Source organism: Colobus angolensis, unplaced genomic scaffold (genome assembly GCF_000951035.1).
Source record: "Colobus angolensis palliatus isolate OR3802 unplaced genomic scaffold, Cang.pa_1.0 Scaffold163, whole genome shotgun sequence".
Classification (NCBI taxonomy): Eukaryota; Metazoa; Chordata; class Mammalia; order Primates; family Cercopithecidae; genus Colobus; species Colobus angolensis.
The window spans coordinates 2239357-2260987 of NW_012114744.1; the positions used below are offsets into that span (position 1 = coordinate 2239357).

At 39.7% G+C, this 21631-nt stretch overlaps 1 protein-coding gene across 1 annotated transcript in view; it reads left to right on the top strand.

Moving 5' to 3' along the window:
* Positions 1-21631, top strand: part of CAPZA2 (capping protein (actin filament) muscle Z-line, alpha 2) — a 56473-nt gene that overhangs the window by 591 nt on the left and 34251 nt on the right. Inside the window, exons 2-3 of the mRNA XM_011937421.1 lie at positions 7397-7403; positions 9895-9898. Coding sequence (XP_011792811.1) covers positions 7397-7403; positions 9895-9898 — 11 coding nt within the window. The remainder of the gene's footprint in view (positions 1-7396; positions 7404-9894; positions 9899-21631) is intronic.

The window sequence follows — 21631 nt, forward strand, 5'->3', positions numbered from 1 at the left end:
GGGCGCGGGGGAGGGCGACGGCTGCCCGGGACTCTCTCCTGCTATCCGGCCGCGGAGCCTGCGCCGGGGTCCGGGGACCGGGGACGCAAAGGGGTCTGCGTCCGTGCCTGGGAGCGGCCCAAGGGGCAGTGCCCAGCGCGGCGGCCTGGCCTGTGAGTGTAGCGGCGGGTGAGGGGGAAGGGAAAAATCGCTTAGGAAGCAGACCTTCACTTCTCCCTTCTACTTCCCCCTCCCCAAAGCAAAACGCTTCCTTTTCTGATTCTCTACGGTTTATCCTTTTTTTTTCCCTTTCCCTGTGGAGGCCTCTCTCTCTCCCTCTCTCTTTCGTTTCGTGGCTCTAGCAGTAAGCTTTGCAGCTCCCATGTTCCCCGGGAGGCAGCGGAGTTGCTCACAAAAAGACAACCCCCTCCCCATAGTTGTTTTCTGCCCACCTTGGCAGCATTCTCCCCCCGGTCGATTTGGTGGCACCTCACCTTCCTGCTAGGACTTCTTCCGAGAGGAGAAATTGTTCTACTGCTTTTACTGTATGTCAGATGCTGTGACAGCGGTGGAACCAGGTGAACTACTTAAGTTCTCAGATATTTAATACGAGCAATGGAATAATTCATTGAACTGCTGCTCTCTTAATTCGCCTCTTTCGTTTGGCTTTCGTGAACGTCCCATTCCCGAGGGTGGTGGGATAGGGGAGAACCCTGCTAATTTTTGCTGTTTCTCGGAAAGGACCCTGACGTTTCTCAGACTTAGAAGTAACTGACAGAACATACTAGTGAGTTAGTTGTAGGGTTGGAAATGTCCACTCTTCGTTAAAGAGTGCTTCATTTTTAAATTTCAAAGCAGTACAGCCAATGGAGGAAAATACAGGTACATTTAGGTACGTTGTGGTGTTTAAGAAATCCTCGTGTAAGTCTGAGAATCTTTTCATTTGGGACCCTCTGCTCTAGGTGTTTTTATATGCCGTGTTCTTGCACCGAAATAGAAGGTTCTGTCCCATTCCCAATGTGAATGGTCAGAAGTCAGCCTCATTTTTATTTTCGGAAATCTGTTTTTCTCTTGTGTTGTTTGGTGAAAGGGATAATACAACAACAAAATGGGGGCGAGCAACTTCTCCATAACCCACAGACCCAGTAGGCAGATCCCTGTATCCACAAAAGTTGCTGTACAGTATTCAATGTATAATCTTGGTAAATAACCCTAAGTAGGTGACTGAAAATGTACAAGAGTGCACAAACACATGTTTCAAATTGAGTCGTGCTAAAAAGCTTAAAAAGAGATGGTCGTGTTTTTATTCTACCATTCTTAAGTGGTGATTAGTAGCTCAAGTGGCTAGAAATCTAGCTGAAGAGAGAATACTCAGTGTAGGAGTTAATAAGACCTGCCATGTGGTGTAAAGGCCTAAGATTAAAAAGTTTTTTTTAAAATGAGATAACAAGATGCCTTATTATCCGGCACTCTCAGGGCACTAAGCTTCATAAAGAGGAATGAGGAGGTTCTGTGTCTGAAAGCCTGCGCCGCCCAGTAGCAGAATGTTGTATAGTTAAATGAATGAAAATTCTAATTTGATTTTTGTTTTGTAAGAATATTATGTAGATATTTTACATATAAATTTCATCACTATGTTTACTAATTTAAAAACTGACAAAACTTTAGGTTAAATTCAAGTAACCAGTTAAGTGAAATTTTAACGTTCTTGTCAATTGAGATATCTAAAGGTTGTTTTCATTTTGGGGGAGGAGGATGTGTCCAGTATGGGATCAGAAAACAGAGAGGACTTAAAAGTGATATTTTGATATGACTCTTTCTATGCCTTACTGGTAATTTTCAAAAATAAGCTGTCAAGCTGGGCACGGTGGTTTGCACCTGTAATGCCAGCTACTCTGGATGCCAAGGTATGGAGGATCGCTTGAGCCCAGGAGTTGTAGACCAGCCTGGGCAACATAGCGAGACCTCATCTCTAAAAAAATAATACTAAGTTTTGAATACTTTTAAGTTTTTGAGATTTCCGTTCTAGATTGCAAATCTGAGGAAGGGAAGCTGTTAAGATGTATCTAGTACTGTACTATATATATGCTTGGCTCAGTTAGATCCATTCATTACTTAATTTGTTGTTGTAACAGGTAGTTGTTCTATTTCCATTTCACAGATGAGTAGAGTGAGGTTCAGAAGCTTTAAGTAGTTCACCCAAGGACAGTCAAGATGAAGGTCTTGTTACATTATGCTCTCTTCTTTTTTTTTTTTTTTTTTTTTTGAGACAGAGTCCCCCTCTGTTGCCCAGCCTGGAGTTCAGTGGTGCAATCTCGGCTCTCTGCAACCTGTGCCTCCTGGGCTCAAGCGATTCTCCTGACTCAGCCTCCTGAGTAGCTGGGATTACAGGCACGTGCTACCGTGCCCAGCTTATTCTTGTATTTTTAGTAGAGGCGGGGTTTCACTATGTTGTCCAGGCTGGTCTTGAACTCCTGACATCAGGTGATCCACCTCCCTCAGCCTCCCAAAGTGCTGGCATTACAAGTGTGAGCCACTGTGCCCAGCCAACATTATGCTTTCTTAAACAAAATTGATAAGAACCTCTTCTGGTTTTGTCTCTTCATTTTTAATTTGTTGACAGCTTATTTTGAAAAAGGAGAAACGTTGGTTCTTCCTTTTTTTCTTTTTTAGACAGGGTCTCACTCTGTCACCCAGGCTAGAGTGCAGTGGTGATCATGCCTCACTGCAACCTCAACTTCCTGGGCTCAAGCAGTCCTCTCACCTCAGTCTCCCCAAGTAGCTGGGAGTACACGCAGGCGTGTCACCACACCCAGCTAATATAAAAAATTTTTTTTATAGAGACAGGGTGTCATGATGTTATCCAGGCTGGTCTCAAACTCCGGCTCAAGCTATCCTCCCGCTTGGGCCTCCTAAAGTGTTGGGATTACAGGCATGAGCCATGATTCCTGGCCCTGTTTTAAAAACAGTAATACCAAACAAGTAGTGTTAAGTTCTAAATTTTTGTCTTGATCATTTTAGAATAAAGCTTATTGTTAACACATTTAAATGTGTTATGCTACTGGTAGGAAGCATTTTAGAAATTAATCTGGAATAATAGTTTTGTTTTTTAAAGTCGTACACAATTGCTTTTTGTGACTATCACTATGAAATTTAATAATCTTTTCTCCTTTGGCCACTGGGTGAATGGGAAATAAATTTAGCTGAAGACCACAATGAAGTTCTTTAAAGCTCTTGTATAGTGTGTCCCATAGACTTTTTTACATAGTTACAGAAACCCTAGACCCAAAACAGTTCATTTTCATTCCTGGGTCAGCTGTATTGTACAGTAAAGCATTTTTGTGAATTTGAAATTATATGAAATAGTTGTGTAAGACTCAATTGAAAAGACCCATTCCGAAACCTCTCTCTGGATGAGAGATTCAAGTTCCAGAAGGAATACACTTAGTTACTGATGGGAAAGGATCTTTTGTCTTCCTGTAACCCTTTACTTCAGTGATTACAATAATCTATCCCATAGCTTCAACTTTTAGGTCTTTGCAGATGTCTCCCAGGTACATAGCTGTAGCACTAACTTCTTTCCTGATTACTGGTCAGATTTTTATCTGCTAGTCATGTTCACTGGAGATGGTTAATTAAGTACGTTCAAATGGAGCTTGCCTAGAAGTAAATTTATGAACTCCCTTCTTCTTTCCTCTCACACAAAGGGGGGTATAATCTATCTTCTCTTGATGATTTTTCTCTTTATATCTTTATTCCCATTATTCCAGTCATCCTGGTCTTTAATTTCAGCTTTATTCTAACTTTTTTTGGCCCCGTACCTTACAATCAACTGGTAAAAGTTGTCACTTCCGTCATCAAAATGTATTATACAAATAACTTATTTCTTGTTTGAAAAGTCAATTCATTTATATTAATACTTGGTTTATTATCTCTTCATTGACCTGATTATTAAATAATGTTTGGTAACAAAATTTCACTGTACAAACGGAATGCAACTTGATTATACTTGTTCTGTGCCAACAGTTAAGAAGTAAAGTCAAGAAAAATGTCTCATATCCATTCTTTCCCTTCTGTTGTATTTGCCACTGTTAGGTTTTTACTATAAAGTTTCTAGACTGATTCCTCCTGTTTCCTGTATCTAAGCCATGCTTTATTATGTCATTTCTCTACTCTCAAAATTTTAGTGCCTGGATCCTCCATTGCCTTTACAAGGAAGTCCAGCTCTTAAAAAATGGTATTCATGGCCTTGTATTCCGTTTTAACCTAAATAGTTCTGACATTTTCAATATATATTGTTACTTAATCGTGCTGTGAATTTAGAGAGACTTCAGAGAACTGCATACTAGTTCATTTCTGTCTCTCTTTTTTTTTTTGAGACAGATTCTCACTCTGTCACCCAGGCTGGAGTGCAGTGGCACAGTCTCGGCTCACTACAACCTCCGTCTCCCAGGCCCAAGCAATTCTCCTGTCTTAGCCTCCTGAGTAGCTGGGACTACAGGCACATGCCTGCGTGCCTGGCTGATTTTTGTGGTTTTTTTTTTTTTTTTTTTGAGACGGAGTCTCGCTCTGTCGCCCAGGCTGGAGTGCAGTGGCCGGATCTCAGCTCACTGCAAGCTCCGCCTCCCAGGTTCACGCCATTCTCCTGCCTCAGCCTCCCGAGTGGCTGGGACTACAGGCGCACGCCACCTCGCCCGGCTAGTTTTTTGTATTTTTTGGTAGAGACGGGGGTTTCACCGTGTTAGCCAGGATGGTCTTGATCTGCTGACCTCGTGATCCACCCGTCTCGGCCTCCCAAAGTGCTGGGATTACAGGCTTGAGCCACCGCGCCCGGCGATTTTTGTGTTTTTAGTAGAGATGGGGTTTCACCATGTTGCCCAGGCTGGTCTGGAACTCCTGAGCTCAGGTGATCTGCCCACCTTGACCTCCTAAAGTGCTGGGATTACAGGCGTAGGCATGAGCCACCACTCCCAGCCACTGGTCCATTTCCAGCACCTCCGATAAATTATTTAATCTTAGCCTCAGTTTGCTCTGAAATGTTAGAATGTGGTAGTAAGTTACCTTCTTCATTAAGTTGTTATAAGTCTATTGGGCTTGGCGTGTAGTAAGCACACAATAAATTGTAGTTATTTTTCTCTGCTCATGACTTTTCATCTACTTTAAGTATTGGCACTGCTCCCAGGTCTGTCCCCTTTTTTGAAACATGAAAATCTCAGTCATCCCTCAAGATTTAGCTTAGATTACACAGCTTTTTTAGCCTCTCGTCTGAACTCTACAAGAGATCGTTAGTATTAAATACAATTTTGCGTAATAGTTATTTGCTTACTGTTTTTTCCCTTTTCCATTGGAATTCCTAAGTGTAAACATAATGTCATCTTTAGCATCTGTCATTACTCTACGTGTGCTGAATAGGATGACTCTATCTGTAGTTTATATACGTCTCCCTTAGTAACTGGCTTCAGAAATTTTGTGTATGTAAAAACAATAGAAGCTGCCATTCATATTCATATATGAAATATATGAAATATATTTCATAATATTAATGTAAAATTAGAAATGCTCTTATTGGCAGGGTGCTGTGGCTCACACCTATACCCCCAGCACTTTGGAAGGCTGAGGCGGGTGAATCACCTGAGGTCAGGAGTGCGAGACCAGCCTGACCAACATGGTGAAACCCCATCTCTACTAAAAATACAAAAAATTACCTGGGCATGGTGTCGTGCACCTGTAGTTCAAGCTACTCAGGAGGCTGAGGCAGGAGAATCACTTGAACCAGGGAGGCGGAGGTTGCAGTGAGCGGTGATCGCACCACTGCATTCCAGCCTGGGCAATAGAGCAAGACTCCATCTCAAAAAGTTTAAAAAAAAAAGTTCTTATTAATGATTAAGTAAACTCAAGCAGAAAGCTATTAATGTAGACAATATTCGTTCCTAATTCCATTCTATAGATAAATTATGTTATTTCATCAATAAAATATGAAAATTTCTGTTGCAGACAGGAACTTGATAGCAGCTATAACATTAGTGGAGTTTTTCAGACTTTACACATTAAAGTAAATCTGTGGTAAATTTTCAGTGCATTTGGGAGCCATTTTTGCATAAGTAGTTGGATAGAATAATTGCACGTTAGTGTGAGAATACAGATATGAAAACACTTAGAGAATTTAAATAATTTTTAAGGTTGAAAAGCATGATGGCAAAACTTGACCTGTGGTTCCAAGCTATGACCTAAAAGCCTTATCAGTCACCTGAAGCAAAAATTTGTTAAAGTTATTATAGCAGTAATTTGTAATAAGAGATTCATGCATATCAAAGAAAATGGGGTCTTTGTCTTCTGAAAACCACTCTTCTAACAGGTTCCATAAACATACTCATGGCTGTTGTCAAAAAAGGAGTATTTCATAAATTTTATTTTGAGGATTAAGTACAGTTTTTACATTCTTGCTCTTACGATGTATTTACATGTCTCACTATGTATCTTAATGGCTGAGAACTTTTCTTATGCATTCTAATTCACAGTGTTTCTACTGAAAATGACTTTTGAAATTGTTCACCTTCATCTTCATTCATTTACCAAATATACTATATTTCACTGATTTCAGTACTGATACTTTGTTATATTTTAAGATCTCTGAAATCAGGCTGCATTGTTCAATCAATGGCTTGTAATATTTCATTGGTAGCATTTTTCCTTTTTTAGTGGTACATAAAGTTAACAAACGTCCTAAAATCTCAGCACAAGAGTATTGAATGTGGGAGCTTTGTACTGCATCTCATTCATTCGATGTATATCTAGTGTGGGTCAACAGAGAGCCCTGCTCAGGGAAGTAATTTAGCTTTCCAGTTGGTTAGAGAGCTTCCACCTAAACTTTTTTCTCAGTCACTGCAGTGGTGGGAAGGAAATGGAATGAATTGCACACTTCTTTTTTTTTGAGACAGAGTCTTACTCTGTCACCTAGGCTTGAGTACAGTGGCACAATCTCGGCTCACTGCTACCTCTGCCTCCTGGGTTCAAGCGATTCTCCTGCCTCAGCCTTCCAAGTAGCTGGAAGGAGCTCACATCACTTCTCCTCAGATTTCAATTAGCTAAAGCAAGTTACATGTATAAACCTAATTTCAGAAAGGTCAGGGAAAAAGAGGCAAATTGGAATATTTGTGAATAGCAATAATGACAGCATAGATTAAGTTTTAAATTCACTAAAGTGTAGCGATCACCTGGAAGGTAGATACAATGCAATGCAAAACTATAGATTCAAAGATGAATTGGACATATATAAGATACATACTAAATTGGGTCTAAAAATTTAGAAGATAGAAAAACTACTTCTGCCTAGGGGCATGGTAAACATCAGTTGGGGTCAAGCTCATACCAGAGAGCACAACATAGGGAAAAATAACAGGAAAGTGGGAATGAGCAGGCAGTGAGTTTTGTGTAAAAAGAATTCGGTTGGCCGGGCGCGGTGGCTCAAGCCTGTAATCCCAGCACTTTGGGAGGCCAAGACGGGCGAATCACGAGGTCAGGAGATCGAGACCATCCTACACGGTGAAACCCCGTCTCTACTAAAAAATACAAAAAACTAGCCAGGCGAGGTGGCGGGCGCCTGTAGTCCCAGCTTCTCGGGAGGCTGAGGCAGGAGAATGGCGTAAACCCTGGAGGCGGAGCTTGCAGTGAGCTGAGATCCGGCCACTGCACTCCAGCCCGGGCGACAGAGCAAGACTCTGTCTCAAAAAAAAAAAAAAAAAAGAATTCGGTTAAATAGTTGAGTGTCTACTCTATCTTCGGTACTTTTAGAATAAGAGATGCAAAGGTGAATTGTGCTGTTTAACAGCTCACTGTCAGGGTTCTTCCACCTCAGCACTGTTGACAGTTTGGGCCAGATATTGTTGGGCGAGTGGACATCCTATGCATTGTAGGATGTTTAGCAACATCCTTGGCCCACGTGATATGCCACTACCACCACCAAGGCTTACCAATCCAAAATGTCTCCTGGTGGACAAATTCACCCCTGGTTGAGACCCATGGGTCTAGATAGATTAGAGCTAGTAAGAACAGTTGAGAACCTGGCTTAAGTGGACTTTAGGACCTGGTTTAAAGTCATCCCACAAGAAATGGAGGCAAAAAGGATTGCTAATAGATTTTAGAGTTGGAATCAACAAGACTTGGTAAATGAATAGAGGGGAAAGGCATGAGTCAGAGAAAACTCTGAACATTGAAGTCTGGATAACTGGGAATTGGTACCACTAGTAACAACTGGAGAATACGGGAAAGAGGATACACAGTTGGGAGGAATAATGGTGAATTTGGTTGTACTGAGTTTGAAATGTTAGTTTGTTTATGTGAAAATGCCTAGCAGATACGGGAGACAGAGAAACAGCTTGGAAAAGAGGTCACCTCCAGAGATTATATAGAGATTTGAGAATCCTTTTTGTGGGTTAAAGCGAGATGGGATAAGCCCTTTAGGACAAAAAGCTTAGACTTAGGAAAGAGGAGAGGGCAGGAAGCAGATACTTAATACTTTGATTTGAGGAATAAGAAGTGGAGAGAGACCTAAAGGTGAGGAGAAACCCTTGAAGTCAAAGTGTTACCTATTGATAGCTAGCACAGAGTAGGTGCTCAGATCGCAGAATGTGAAGAGAATTTCAAGAAGGAGCAGTTGCAGAGATTAGGGGTATGAGATTGAAAAAAAGCCTTTGGATTTAAGAGAAAGGAATGAGAAACAAATTACACCTACTCTCTGCCCGGCACTTTAACATGTATTCTCCCTATTAATTGTGAGAATAACCTTGTTATTGTCTTCATTGTACAGACAGGAAACTGGTGCAGTTAAGGCTATTTAAGTGGTGGACTAGGGATTAGTGGCCTTCAAGAGAATAATTTTACTAGTGTTTGGAGCAAGGAGTGGAGAAACATAAGCCAGATAACTGGAGTCTGTAATAAAAAGTATGTATTTTCCCTTTTCCAGAAATGGCCTTTCAGTATTGTTTGCATTCTAAACAACTCATCTTTGAATAACCAGACTCAAGGTCTTTCTCCTCTTCTTTTGTATCCTGACCTATCTCTGCTCCCTTAGCAATTTGTACTTATCTTTGTTATAACATTTACCAATTTTAATAGATTTACCCACTGTCCTTATTTCCTGTGTTCTTCAGAGCCAGGCCTTATGTCTTCATCATCATGGTAATTCCAGTAGAGTGCCTAGCATGTATTAAATCAGTGATTTTCAACTCTGGTTGCACATTAGAATCAACTGGAGAGTTTATAAACAAAATGAACGCGCAGGTTCCTCTTGTGGGTGAGGCCTGGAGTATCCGTAATTCCTTGTTTGTTTTTGTTTGTTTGTTTGTTTTGTTGTTGTTGTTGTTTTAAAGCTTCCGAAGTGATCTGAATGTGCAACTAGGGTTAAGTTTCACTGTATTAGGGGCTCAATAAATGTCGACTAAAGGATAAGTGGAGACAGTAAGTATAAATTATTCTTGAAAAAAATTGGTAGTGAAACAAAAGAGAAAAATATGTATTACTACTTTGTTTTTTCCTGCTATTTCATTTTAAGAAATACTTTTTTTGTAAGAGAACATTCTAGGGTGTACAAGGGAAATGATTCAGAAGGGAAAAGGAAATTGAAAACGTAAGATAAAAGAATAGTTTACATAACTTACTCTCTTTTAGTTGATGATAATGCCTACTTTGGATTCATGGGTTTCTTCATATTTTAAATAAATGGTAAAAACATATTTAAAGAAGAATCAATGTTGAGTTCTGTAGGTGACCCAGTTTTAGGTTAAGTGCTGTGGGCCCTGTTTTTAATTACCAATCAAAATGATAATTATAAAGGAAAAAAATTTTGAGAAAAACTTACTAAAACAAATTACCACTCTTAAGTTTACCCATATTAAAATAAATTCACCTGAAACACAGACATGCAATAGTGATCACTTGGTCATAAACTATTTAAATGTCCTAGAGTTCAAAAAAGTAGGTTTTTTCTCCTTTTTTACCTCTAATTCTCAAAAGACAGCCATTTTTTAGAGAGTTGTGGAAAACAACCTCAAATAATTCTTTTAGTTGAAGTGGAAAAGTGCATAATAGCTCCTTTAATTTTACTACCAGTGTCTAAAGTAGTGACCCTTTTTGGTGTTTCATTTTCTTGAGAATCAAGTAAAACCTGTAATTCATTTTGCAAGGAGACTAGACTAGACAAATTTTACATCTAAAGGCCCTTATAGGACATGGGTGCGGTATCTGGTCACCCTTCAGAATCACCTGGAGAGATTCTCTAAAACATAGATTTCTAGGTCACCATTCTCTGAAAATAGATTCACTGGGTCTAGAATAGAGGGTGGGAATCTGTGTTTTTTCCGAGCTTTCCAGGTGAGTCTGACCGCCATTCATATCTGAAAAATTCCTACCGTAATATCTCCTTCCTTGATCATGGTGGCCCATACCATGTGGAAATTATAGGGGCTGTAGGTAGGATTCTCAAATAAAATACTGATGCCTCAGTAAATTTGAATTTAGGCTAAACAGTGAGTCATTTTTAGTACAGGTATTTCCCAGAGTAGTGTACCTTTGGACTGCTGGAGAGTGCAGGGTCCTTTGCCGCTAAATTTAATGCCTCTGGATGGCTGTTTTGGGACTTTTTGTTGTTGTTGGGTTTTTTGGTTTTCGTTTTTTGTTTTGGTGGTGGGTATTTGTGTACATGTATGTCTGTGTGCTCCCATGCACATACATTGTCTGCTTTTTATACTTTCATCTTTATTTTTTCAGTTGCTTAAGGTTTAAAAACATTTTTTTAAATTTTTGTCAGTTTACCATTTTTATAGCTGCTTTGGTGAGGACTCCATTTCTTGTTAAGGAATTGTTTTCTTCAGACAGTTTTAAAATCTCCCGAAACTCAAGTTTTACCTTAGTGTTTGAAAACATGTTGCCAAATGTTCAGCAAAGGCAGTGGAACAATCTGGAGAATTCATGGACATAGGCAGGTGAAGTAACTTTAATTTTGCCATCTATTTCTGTAAATTGTGGTAATGAATGACAACCCACAGTAAACTCTCATGTTGTACCCTCATGTTCTAGGTGGTAATTATAAAACTGAAGTAGCACTACCAATTGCTTATGACTTTCAGTGATAAACACATCTTGAAGGGGCATCACAGGCTGAGGGAACCCAGTCACTTCCACCTGTGGCACTTCACCATGGAGCTTGTCTTTGCTTGAGAAAGGTACATTCTGTACCATTAATGCAAAAAGTGACACAGTCAAGGATTGCAAGGCAGAAAGATACATGTGAAGCTTGTGTTCATCCAGCCCTCCTTCCCTTTGTTCTTTTTCCCTGATAAGTTTTTCAGTCTTATTCAGCAGTGCAGGTGTAAGATTGTACATTTCCAAATTCCATATTCCAAGTATCATAGGCCATTAGAAGTACTAGATGTTTTTGCACTCACTACTTTTTGTGAGGTGTCACTCAAGGCCAAAGGCAACAATTCAAAAGCTGCTGATACTTGCCTGGTTCATCAAGGTATCCCGTAATGATACCAAGGCTTTTGATCACAGCTTCTCATACCCAGTATGCCTTACCTTCCATTTAAGGAGGACTAGCGAGTGAGGAACTTCTTGAGGAAAGTAAGGCACCACTACTCCATAAGATTTAGCTACAAGTAGTGTCCTTTCTGGGTCTTTGTGACTCACCTCTTCCCATCACTGTGGTAAATGTTCAGCTTCTGCATGTGTTGGTCTGACATGATGTGTGAATGCCATAACACCAGTTAGTATCACTTGCCTTGGCTCTTTATCTGGCCTCTTGATCATACTAGAAAGAATGTGGAGAAGCTGATTTTTCTTTTTAGATTCAAGATGTAGGCATGTTGTATACAATCTGAGGGCATCAGCATCTCTGTCTGCCAGCAGCACGTCAAGTACAATGTATGGCAAGCAATGTCCAAGCATCAGCACAAGGCGTTTTTCACTGCAGTCAGAGACACTTCTGATCCTAAGCGACATCTGCTGGCACTTGACAAAAAGAAAGTAGTGCATGGTGGAAAGCAGAAAACAGTTTACTGTGGGGTTTATCAAAATGAACTGTGCTTTTACTTGATGGAGAAAATAGCATTCTTTCCTTTCTCTCCTAAGAGAAGGGAGTGGGGAATTCTCTCTAAGAATAGTGGAATCAGGCTGGGCATGGTGGCTCATGCCTGTAATCCCAGCACTTTGGGAGGCCGAGGTGGGTGGATCACTTGAGGGCAGGAGTTCAAGATCATCCTAGCCACCATAGAGAAACCCTGTCTCTACTAAAAATACAAAAATTAGCCGGTTATGGTGGTGCTCACCTGTAATCCCAGCTACTCAGGAGCCGAGGTGGGAGAATCACTTGAGTCCAGGAGGTGGAGGTTGCAGTGAGCGGGGATGGTGCCAGTATACTCCAGCCTGGGCAATAGAGCAAGACCCCATTCCAAAAAAAAAAAAGTGGAATCAACAACAACTGGTTTTGAAAGATGAATATCCTTGTTTTTTTGTTTTTTTGTTTTTTCCTTGCCTGAACTGTTTACGACTGAATTCTGTTTGCTTTCTTCAGTCTTGTAGGGATTCCAAAGAAGGCTGAATGGAATCACAAACTACCAAATGGCAAAGTGTTCATTTTTGAGGATGGCAATTTTAAGTCTTCTAATTTGCTCCATCAAAGACCATTTGTCACTATGTAATAAATTAATTTTATCTTCCCTATTTGTATACTAACAAGGAGTTCTCTCCAGGTTGAAGAGTAGAACGAGTGAAAGAAGATTGCCTAAAATTGATGTAAGAGCTTCTAATTCATTTTCTTTCACTCCACTAGCGGTATCCACAAAATCTTTCCCGGTTACTTGATCACTTCCAAAGTCTCAGTAGATTTGCAGTAAATTGGAGGGATTTTTTTTGTTTTTGAGACAGGGTCTTGCTCTGTCATCCAGGCTGGAGTGTAGTGGCACAATCACAGCTCACTGTATCCTTGACCTCCCAGGTTCAAGTGATTCTCCTAAGGCTCCCAAGTTGCTGGGACCACAGGTGCTCACCACCATGCCTGGCTAATTTTTTTTTTTCTCTCATTTTTTGTAGAGACAGGATCTTACCATGTTGACCAGGATGGCCTCAAGTGATCCTCCCATCCCAGCCTCCCAAAGTGTTGGGATTTTACAGGTGTGAGCCATGGCACCTGGCCAAATTGGAGGTTTTAAAATGTTTATTTTATCCTATAACTCAAAGTTCTGATCATTGTTTTCATCTGAGGTGTTTGTTGATGTAAACTTGCATTCTTCAATAAAAATTCAGTTACTTAGAAGTTTAAAGCACTCAAGAGGTTTGATTGGCTCCTAATTCAGGGCTCAGTCTGTAATGTTTTCATTCCTCTGAAGGAACTTCGTTTTCTGCTGCCTTTGTCAGTTTGGCTCGGATCTTCCTTTGTTAAAATGTTGTTGTATGTCAACCACTTCTCTCCTCCCGTCACATCCATTGGCTGATAGGAAACTAAATAACCACACTTGTAAATTTATGTCTGAAAAAAAAATTAATATGATCTGTGGAGAATCTTGTGTTCTCTTCTAATATTTAGACTATATGTCACCTTATTTGCTTGCTTAAAACATGTTTTTAAGTATCTGAATTCCTTGCTTCCTGTGTGCTTTGATATGTCCCCAATTACATATCTTAAATTCAGGCTTCACTGGTAAGTGAGATCTTGTTTTAATGGCCTCCTCTTCACTCCATTGGTGGAGGGGTTCTTGCCCTGGAATTGGGGGGTTGACAGAACATACAAAATCTGACACAGGACAGATAAGATTGACAGCAGTTTATTAATCATGAATACTCAGCAGCCCAGGAGAGAGGAGACAGCACACTACGCAGGCCCACATGGGAGCTGTGCTTGGGAACAGAGTGAAGAACAGTCAGGGGCTGTAGGAGGCAGACTTTTAGTAAGTATCAAGAGGATGGAGTGATCCCTGGTTCTCAGGACGTGATCCATTCATTGTTTTGATAATTCCAAGGGCTGGCGGGGACCTGAAGCTTGCTACTCAGGGATAAGAAGGAACTGTGTCTGTTCCCTGTGATAAAAGATTGTTTGGCTAGGGGACCTTGTCTATGGGAGCAGAGTGAAGAGAACTTGCAGTTAGGCCATTCAAGGTTCTCCCTGTTTTCCCAAAGTGTCAAGGCACTGTAATATTGAGTCTTAATTTTAGGCCTTAAACCACAAGTCTCAATAGTGCTAGCTAGTTATCAAAGGTATTTGCTAATGATTGCTGTACTAAATAATGTATCAAGAAGTTTTTAATAGTATAATTTGTTCTTAGAGTTTTCCTTTCTGTATGACCTTTTCTTCTGATACTTTGCAAGGTTATATTCTGCTGCTGTGTGCAGTTTCACCACAGTAGATAAAAGATGGCCACATCATGTATATGAAGTGATATGGTGACAGGAAAGACAAAAGTTCTTGTTTGAGAGACCTAATGGAGTGATAAGGCTCCAGTTCTGTGTATATGTGGGATGACAAAGAATGGATAGGTTGTAGGAGCTAGAAAGTGGCAGAAAGATTACAAAGGTAATAGCTATTATTTGAGTGCTTACTCTGTGCCAAGCACTTTTCTAAGTGTATTATCTCATTTACTGCTAGTGAGGAAACTGAATTTAGTTTGCTTAAGGTCATGCAAGTAGTAAGCAGTGGAACTGTAGTCTGAATCCCTGCTTAATGTTATTTAAGAGCTTATGCTGTTAACAGTTAATATTTTACAGCCTTAGAAGAGCCTTATATATCATGCTAAAGACTTTGAACTTAATCTTGTTGGCATTGGGGAACCATTGAGTGATCTTGACAGGGAGGAAACATCAGAATTTACATTGAAAAATACCAGTCTGGTGGCAAAGTGGAAAATGAATTTTGGAGAAAGATGAGGCCAGAGGCAGGACAGCTTTATAACAATCCAGGAACAAAGTGCCTCGGTCCGAATAAAATGGAATGGAATCAAATAAAAGGAATATGGACTTGAGACAGATACTTACTGATCATATGACTGACTGTAGGAGAGAAGTGTGGAATGATTTCTAAGTAGTGGCAATAATTTTATCGGGAACAGAAGGCAATACATTTGAATGAGAAGAGAAGTTCAAGGTATCTTTGAGGCATTTTGATGGAGATCCCTAATAGATAAATTATAGTTAGAAAAAGGGTAGGATCTTTATCTTGAGTGAGGTTATGATAGGTGTGTAGATTTGAGAGTTACTGTGTGGTGATGATGGAAGCAATGATTTCCAAGGATTACCTAGAGATTTATTTCATAACTCACAAAAGAATCGTCATAGAAGACTTTATGCTGTATTGGGAGGCAGCTATGTCAAAAGCTGAGGACTTCATCCAGAGACTTCATTCAGATCTTAATTCTGGATCTTTGTTTTCTCTTTCATAAATTAAGGGTAATGTCAGCTATATCAGAATAATCACAGATAATATTGTATTTTATTAGGGCCTGAGGTATAAGAGTTGAGAAATAATGATGCATGTCATCTCCCTTAGTTTTTACCTTTGAAAACTGAGGTTTACAGAAGTTAAAATAAAAACAAAATCTTGGCTACAGATCATTTGCCTTTACTTATGTAAAGCCCCACATCTTAACTGCACATTGCCACCATCTTTCTCTCCTGTGTTGCTATTACTGGTGTTTGAGGTGAGCAGGGTCAAGTGGAGGGGGAAGGGTGACATCCCAAATAAGAAGAAAGGATGTTGATGTATGACAAATGAACGCACTGCAGACAGCACAGTAATACGTGGGCATAAGCCACCCTTGAACACTGTAGGGCACGACGAAACTAACATATAATCACTTGAAAATGTCTGTACTCCAGGTCTATATTTAAGAATATTGGCCAGGCGCGGTGGCTCACGCCTGTAATCCCAACACTTTGGGAGGCTGAGGCTGGTGGATCATGAGGTCAGGAGTTTGAGACCAGCCTGACCAACATGGTGAAACCCCATCTCTGCTAAAAATACAAAAATTAGCTGGGCATGTGGCATGCACCTGTAATCCCGGCTACTCAGGAGGCTGAGGCAGGAGAATCATTTGAACCCAGGAGGCAGAGGTTGCAGTGAGCAGAGATCGTGCCACTGCTCTCCAGCCTGGCGACAGAGTGAAACTCCATCTCAAACCAAATAAAAAGAAAAGAATACTGGGACTATGCTAATGCAGGCATACTTCTTATCTACTGCTATTGCTGCTAATAATAATAGCTAATACTATTTATTCACCCAAGATCACATAGCTAATGACTAGTAGAGATTAGAAATCCAGCCTGGTCAGTCTGGCTCTAGAGACCATACTATAAACCATTACACCAAACTGTCTCTTTTTATTGGGATACGTTTTTGTGATTTTTGAATGTAAGTTATTTGAAAATTAACAATCTATCTACAGCAGCAGTCCCCAGCCTTTTTGGCACCAGAGACCCATTTCATGGAAGACAGTTTTTCCACAGAGGCTAGGGAGGTGGGGATGGATGAGGCAATGTTTCGGGATGAAACTCTTCCACCTCAGATCATCAGGCATTAATTAGATTCTCATAAGGAGCACAGAAACTAGATCCCTCACATACACAGTTCACACTAAGGTGTGCGTTCCTATGAGAATCTCATGCTGCCGCTGATCTGACAGGAGGCAGAGTGCAGGTGGTAATGCTTGCCCACTCCACCTCCTGCTGTGTGACCAGGTTCCTAACAGGCCCCAGACTGGTACCTATCTGTGGCCTGGGGGTTGGGGACCCCGATCTACAGAATTGCATTAGTGATAACTCTCAAAATGTTCATTTTATTGAAATACTACATTCTCTGACCATTTTGAATAAATGGGAATTTATTTGTGCTTATAGATTTATTCAGCCTGTAATCAGTAACTACTGATTACAGAGTATGGGGCAGAGGAAACAGATTCTGCCTTGAGGGGAGGTTAAATGTTTGTTTATTCAGCTAATATTTGAGGGTCTGCTATTTGCCAGGCACCATTTTAAGCACTCAGATATGGCAGTATATAGGCAGTTTCTCCCGCTCTGATTTTTTTTTTTTCTTCCCAGACTAAATCAGTGCTAAACTTTGAGGATTTTGAAAGCAGAGGGCCTGGAAAGTTGGCCAATTTTTTAAAAGTAAATTAAGGTAAATATGTTTAACCATAGATGACATATCAAAAAAGTACTCATTTGTCTTGCTTTATTATAAAGTCTAAACTAGAGCAGTTTATTTTTGAGTTTCCAAAATCATGAGTTGGTTCAAATAATTGTAAACAAACAACAGTAGATATGATTACATTTTAATTAATCAGAACTCAAGTAATTAGAATCCTCTATTTAATCCAGAATTATTTAACTTGATTTTAAGGGGATGAAGGCTCATTGTGAACTGCAGCAATGCCTACTAGAATTTTTTTTTTTCTTTTTTTTTGAGAGGGAGTCTCACTAAGTTGCCCAGGCTGGAGTGCAATAGCACAATCTCAGCTCACTGCAACCTCTGCCTCCCGGATTCAAGCAATTCTCCTGCCTCAGCCTCCCGAGTAGCTGGGATTACAGGCATCTGCCACGGTGCCCAGCTAATTTTTGTATTTTAGTAGAGATAGGGTTTCACCATGTTGGCCAGGCTGGTCTTGAACTCCTGACCTTAGGTGATCCACTCGCCTCGGCCTCCCAAAGTGCTGGGATTATAGGCGTGAGCCACTGTACCCCGCCTTTTTTTTTTTTTTTTTTTTGAGACCATCTTGCTCCGTCGCCCAGGCTGGAGTGCAGTGGTGTGATCTCGGCTCCCTTTATCCTCCCACGTTCAAGCGATTCTCCTGCCTCAGCCTCCCGAGTAGCTGGGATTACAGGTGCCCAGTACCACACCTGGCTAATTTTTGTATTTTTAGTAGAGACAGGGTTTCTCCCTGTTGACCAGGCTGGTCTCCAACCCCTGAGTTCAGGCCATCTGCCCACCTTGGCCTCCCAGAGTGCTGGAATTACAGGCGTGAGCCACCACCCTGGCCATGGAAAGTCTTTAAAGTCAGTTGGTGAGGAGGATTAGAAAATTAATTTGCTTTTACATTACTTACATTGATATTTTTGTAGTGTTAACCAAAGCCTCTATTAAACTCTAGAATAGCATCACTTCTTGCTGCCTGCTAATATTATTGAATATTTAGGACTTTCTTGAGGAAGTCACATTCTTACAATTACTAGTTGAATGATGACTGCTAACTTCTTTGGATACTTATCAGAGGGTTGTTGGAATTTACTAAACTATAAGACGTATTTTTTTATGTCTCTGACAAAGAAATAATTTATATTGTTTAAATAGAACTAAGTTTTTTTTTTTTTTTTTTTGGTCCAGTGGGGAAAAGAAATATACTTTAGCAAATAGTTCTAGAATGTTTTATTTATCCATATAACAGTGTAATAAAAAAGAAATAGAGCCCCATCACACATAAGACACAAAAATCAATCCTGGGCAGATTGAAGAACTAAGTACAAAGAGCAGAACTTTAAAGTTAGAAAAAATATAGGAGAAACCACCCAACCTCAGAGTAGAGAAGGAATTTTTTCCCCAGTCTTTAAATACTTGACTGTATTAAGGGCATTCTCTTACAAAACTACAGTACAATTATCAGGCCGGGCGCAGTGGCTCACACCTGTAATCCCAACACTTTGCGAGGCCGAGGTGGGCACATCACGAGGTCAGGAGATCGAGACTATCCTGGCTAACACGGTGAAACCCAGTCTCTACTAAAAATACAAAAAATTAGATGAGCGTGGTGGCGGGCGCCTGTAGTCCCAGCTACTCCAGAGGCTGAGGCAGGAGAATGGCATGAACCCGGGAGGCGGAGCTTGCAGTGAGCTGAGCTCATACCACTGCACTCCAGCCTGGGTGACAGAGCGAGACTCCATCTCAAAAAAAAAAACAGATTACATCACTAATGCACCTTCCCCTCCACCCCCCAGGTCCAGGATCTAAACCACAATCACATTGAGTTTTGTTGTAATGTCTCTGGTCTTGCTTAATTTGAAACAGTTTCTCAGCATTGTTTATTTTTCATGACCCTAACTCTTTTGAAGAGTACACACTCGTTATTTTGTAGACTGTCCCTCAAGTTTAGTTTGTTTGTTTCCTGATAATTAGATTCAGCCTGTGAATTTTTAGCAAGAGTGTCACAGAAGTGGTGTGTTCTCAGTGTACATTCTCAGGGGGCACATGATGTCAGTTTTTCTGTTTTTCTTAGTACTGTTGATAACTTCGGTCATTTGATAAAGGTGGTGTATGGCAGGTTTCCTCAGTGTAAAATTACTATTCTTTAGTAATTAAGTGTCACCTGGAAAGATACTTACAAACCATGTAAATATCCTGTTGTTTTATTCTTCTGCCCACCAACTTTAGCCTTCCTTGATGATTTTTGCTTGCAAGAATTACTGTGGTGGTCACCCAAGGTGGTTTTCTAATTCAGTCCCTCCTTTTACATTTATTAATTGGAATTCTATGATGAAGGGCTTTTCATTTCCCCCATTCATTAGTTTATTTATTTATGCCAGTATGGACTCATAATCTTGTTTTATTCTATGGGTTACCATTCGTTACTACCATTATTATGTAATGGGTTGCTTGAAGAATTAGTTTTTTTTTTTTAAACACAATAAGCCCATAAAAAAAAACAAAATATGAAAAAATAATGTTTGACAGTATTACTTTTGTATTGTCTCAGAAAGTTGATGGGCAGAAATTGTTTTTTTTCCCTCAGGGCTCACATGTATTTTGGATATTTGAACACACCACTTTTATCTTCTGTATAGATAGCTTTATAGTGACTAGTGGTGTGTGCTCTTCTACAAGAAACGCAATAGAATGGAACATATTTTTTATGTTATATTTGTTACCTATGTGTATATTTTATACCACATAATGTTTGGAATCAAGAGAAAGAAAAAAATGTAATTTCAGGATTTAACTCAGGTTATACTTGAAGCTCTATAGGTTAACTTTTCAAAACTACTCTATACTTCTTGATGTGATTGTTGTGAGGTATGCCTGTCTGCTGCCAGGGACTTTATCATGGAGGAATGCGGTTAATTTCCCACCTGTAGCCCCTGGTCCCCAACAAAACTATGCCCCCAAAATCCTGAATTAGATTAGAAATGCAATAAAAGTAATAACTCTTTCATGATTTTGACTCCAGTTTGTCCAGAATTGACTTTGAAGAGTAACATGTGGAGGAAGATGGTAGATAAGGAAAAAAAAGATTTAGCAGTGGGCCTAGAAATATATCTAATAATTCACTAGACTCTTTTTTAAAAGCTAATTCCCAAGGGCAAATGGAATGTATTTACTTACCCTCCATGTTTGTTAAACTTTAAGGAAATACATTTGTAATTGTTTTCAGAAATTCTACTCTTGGGATCTCTTGTTAACTTGTATGATTTTTTTTTCTTTTTTGCATTTAGAAATGAGCTAGAATAAATAATTTTTAAAATTAAAATGAGCGAGGAGGAATGTTGAGTCTGTAGCAGTGGATAAAAAAATACCTGGATGATTGAACGATACCTTCTTAGGAAGACAGTCAAACTTTTGCTTTGAGAGACACACTTTCATTTGTCTGGGGCCTGAGAAATCCAAAGGTCAGATTCTTAACCTTTTGAAATTCAGAAAGAACCAGATTAAAGTATTTCAGGCACGGCTGGTTTAATCCACATTGTGTGTGGGGTTCTCAGCCAGTCTGCTCCCTTGACCTCCCAACCCTTAGTGGTACTTTTGACCCACCATTCACTTTGGATGTTATGGAAGACAAGTAATACCTTTTGATTACTGTGTACATTTAGTGCAACAGCAAGGGCAAATAAGTTCATAGAATAAAAATGCAGTACAGATCATTTTTGCTTTCTTGGTGAAAACCCAAAATAGAGCTAACGAAAATTCTAAATGGTATATTGCCTTTTTTGGAAACAACTAAAATTTTTAAATCTCAACTAGTTAAATGCATACTAAATATACTATATGTATACTGGTTGCTATCAGGAATTTAATTTAGCCAGTTTTATAGGTAGTGTTTGTATAAGTCATTAGGAGTGTTAATAATTACCTCAAAATTCTAAAAGTGTTTTGTTATCACATTTTTAATTTCTTGCCTGTGGTAGTGATCAAAAGACTTCAGTTTAAATACTTCCTAACAACTCCTTATCTCAATAGGAAGGGGATAGGGGCAGAAAGGGGATAAGAAAATGAAGATATTTACATAATCATAATAGGCTCCAGTGTATGTTTGGCATGCACAGTGACCTATGCCCTACTCTATCCTTGCCTTTTTAAAATTGTTATGTATGTTTTACCTTTTAATAGTACTCTTAAATGTTTTAGAAGCAATATATTTTGAAAACACATAAAAAATTTTATTTTTTCAATTAGTATATAGTGAGTACTCTTGTTTGATGACTTTTAGCACATATATAGATCAATGTAACTACCAAAATCTAGATATATACTAGTACAGTTCCATCAACCCCAGAACTCCGTTTCTTTTCCCCCTCTCATTTCTCTGTTTGTAGTCACACTCTTCCCTTTCCCCACCCCTCAGCCTCTAGCAACCATCCATCTTTTCTTCATTGCTCTAATATTGTTTATTTGAGAATGTCATATATA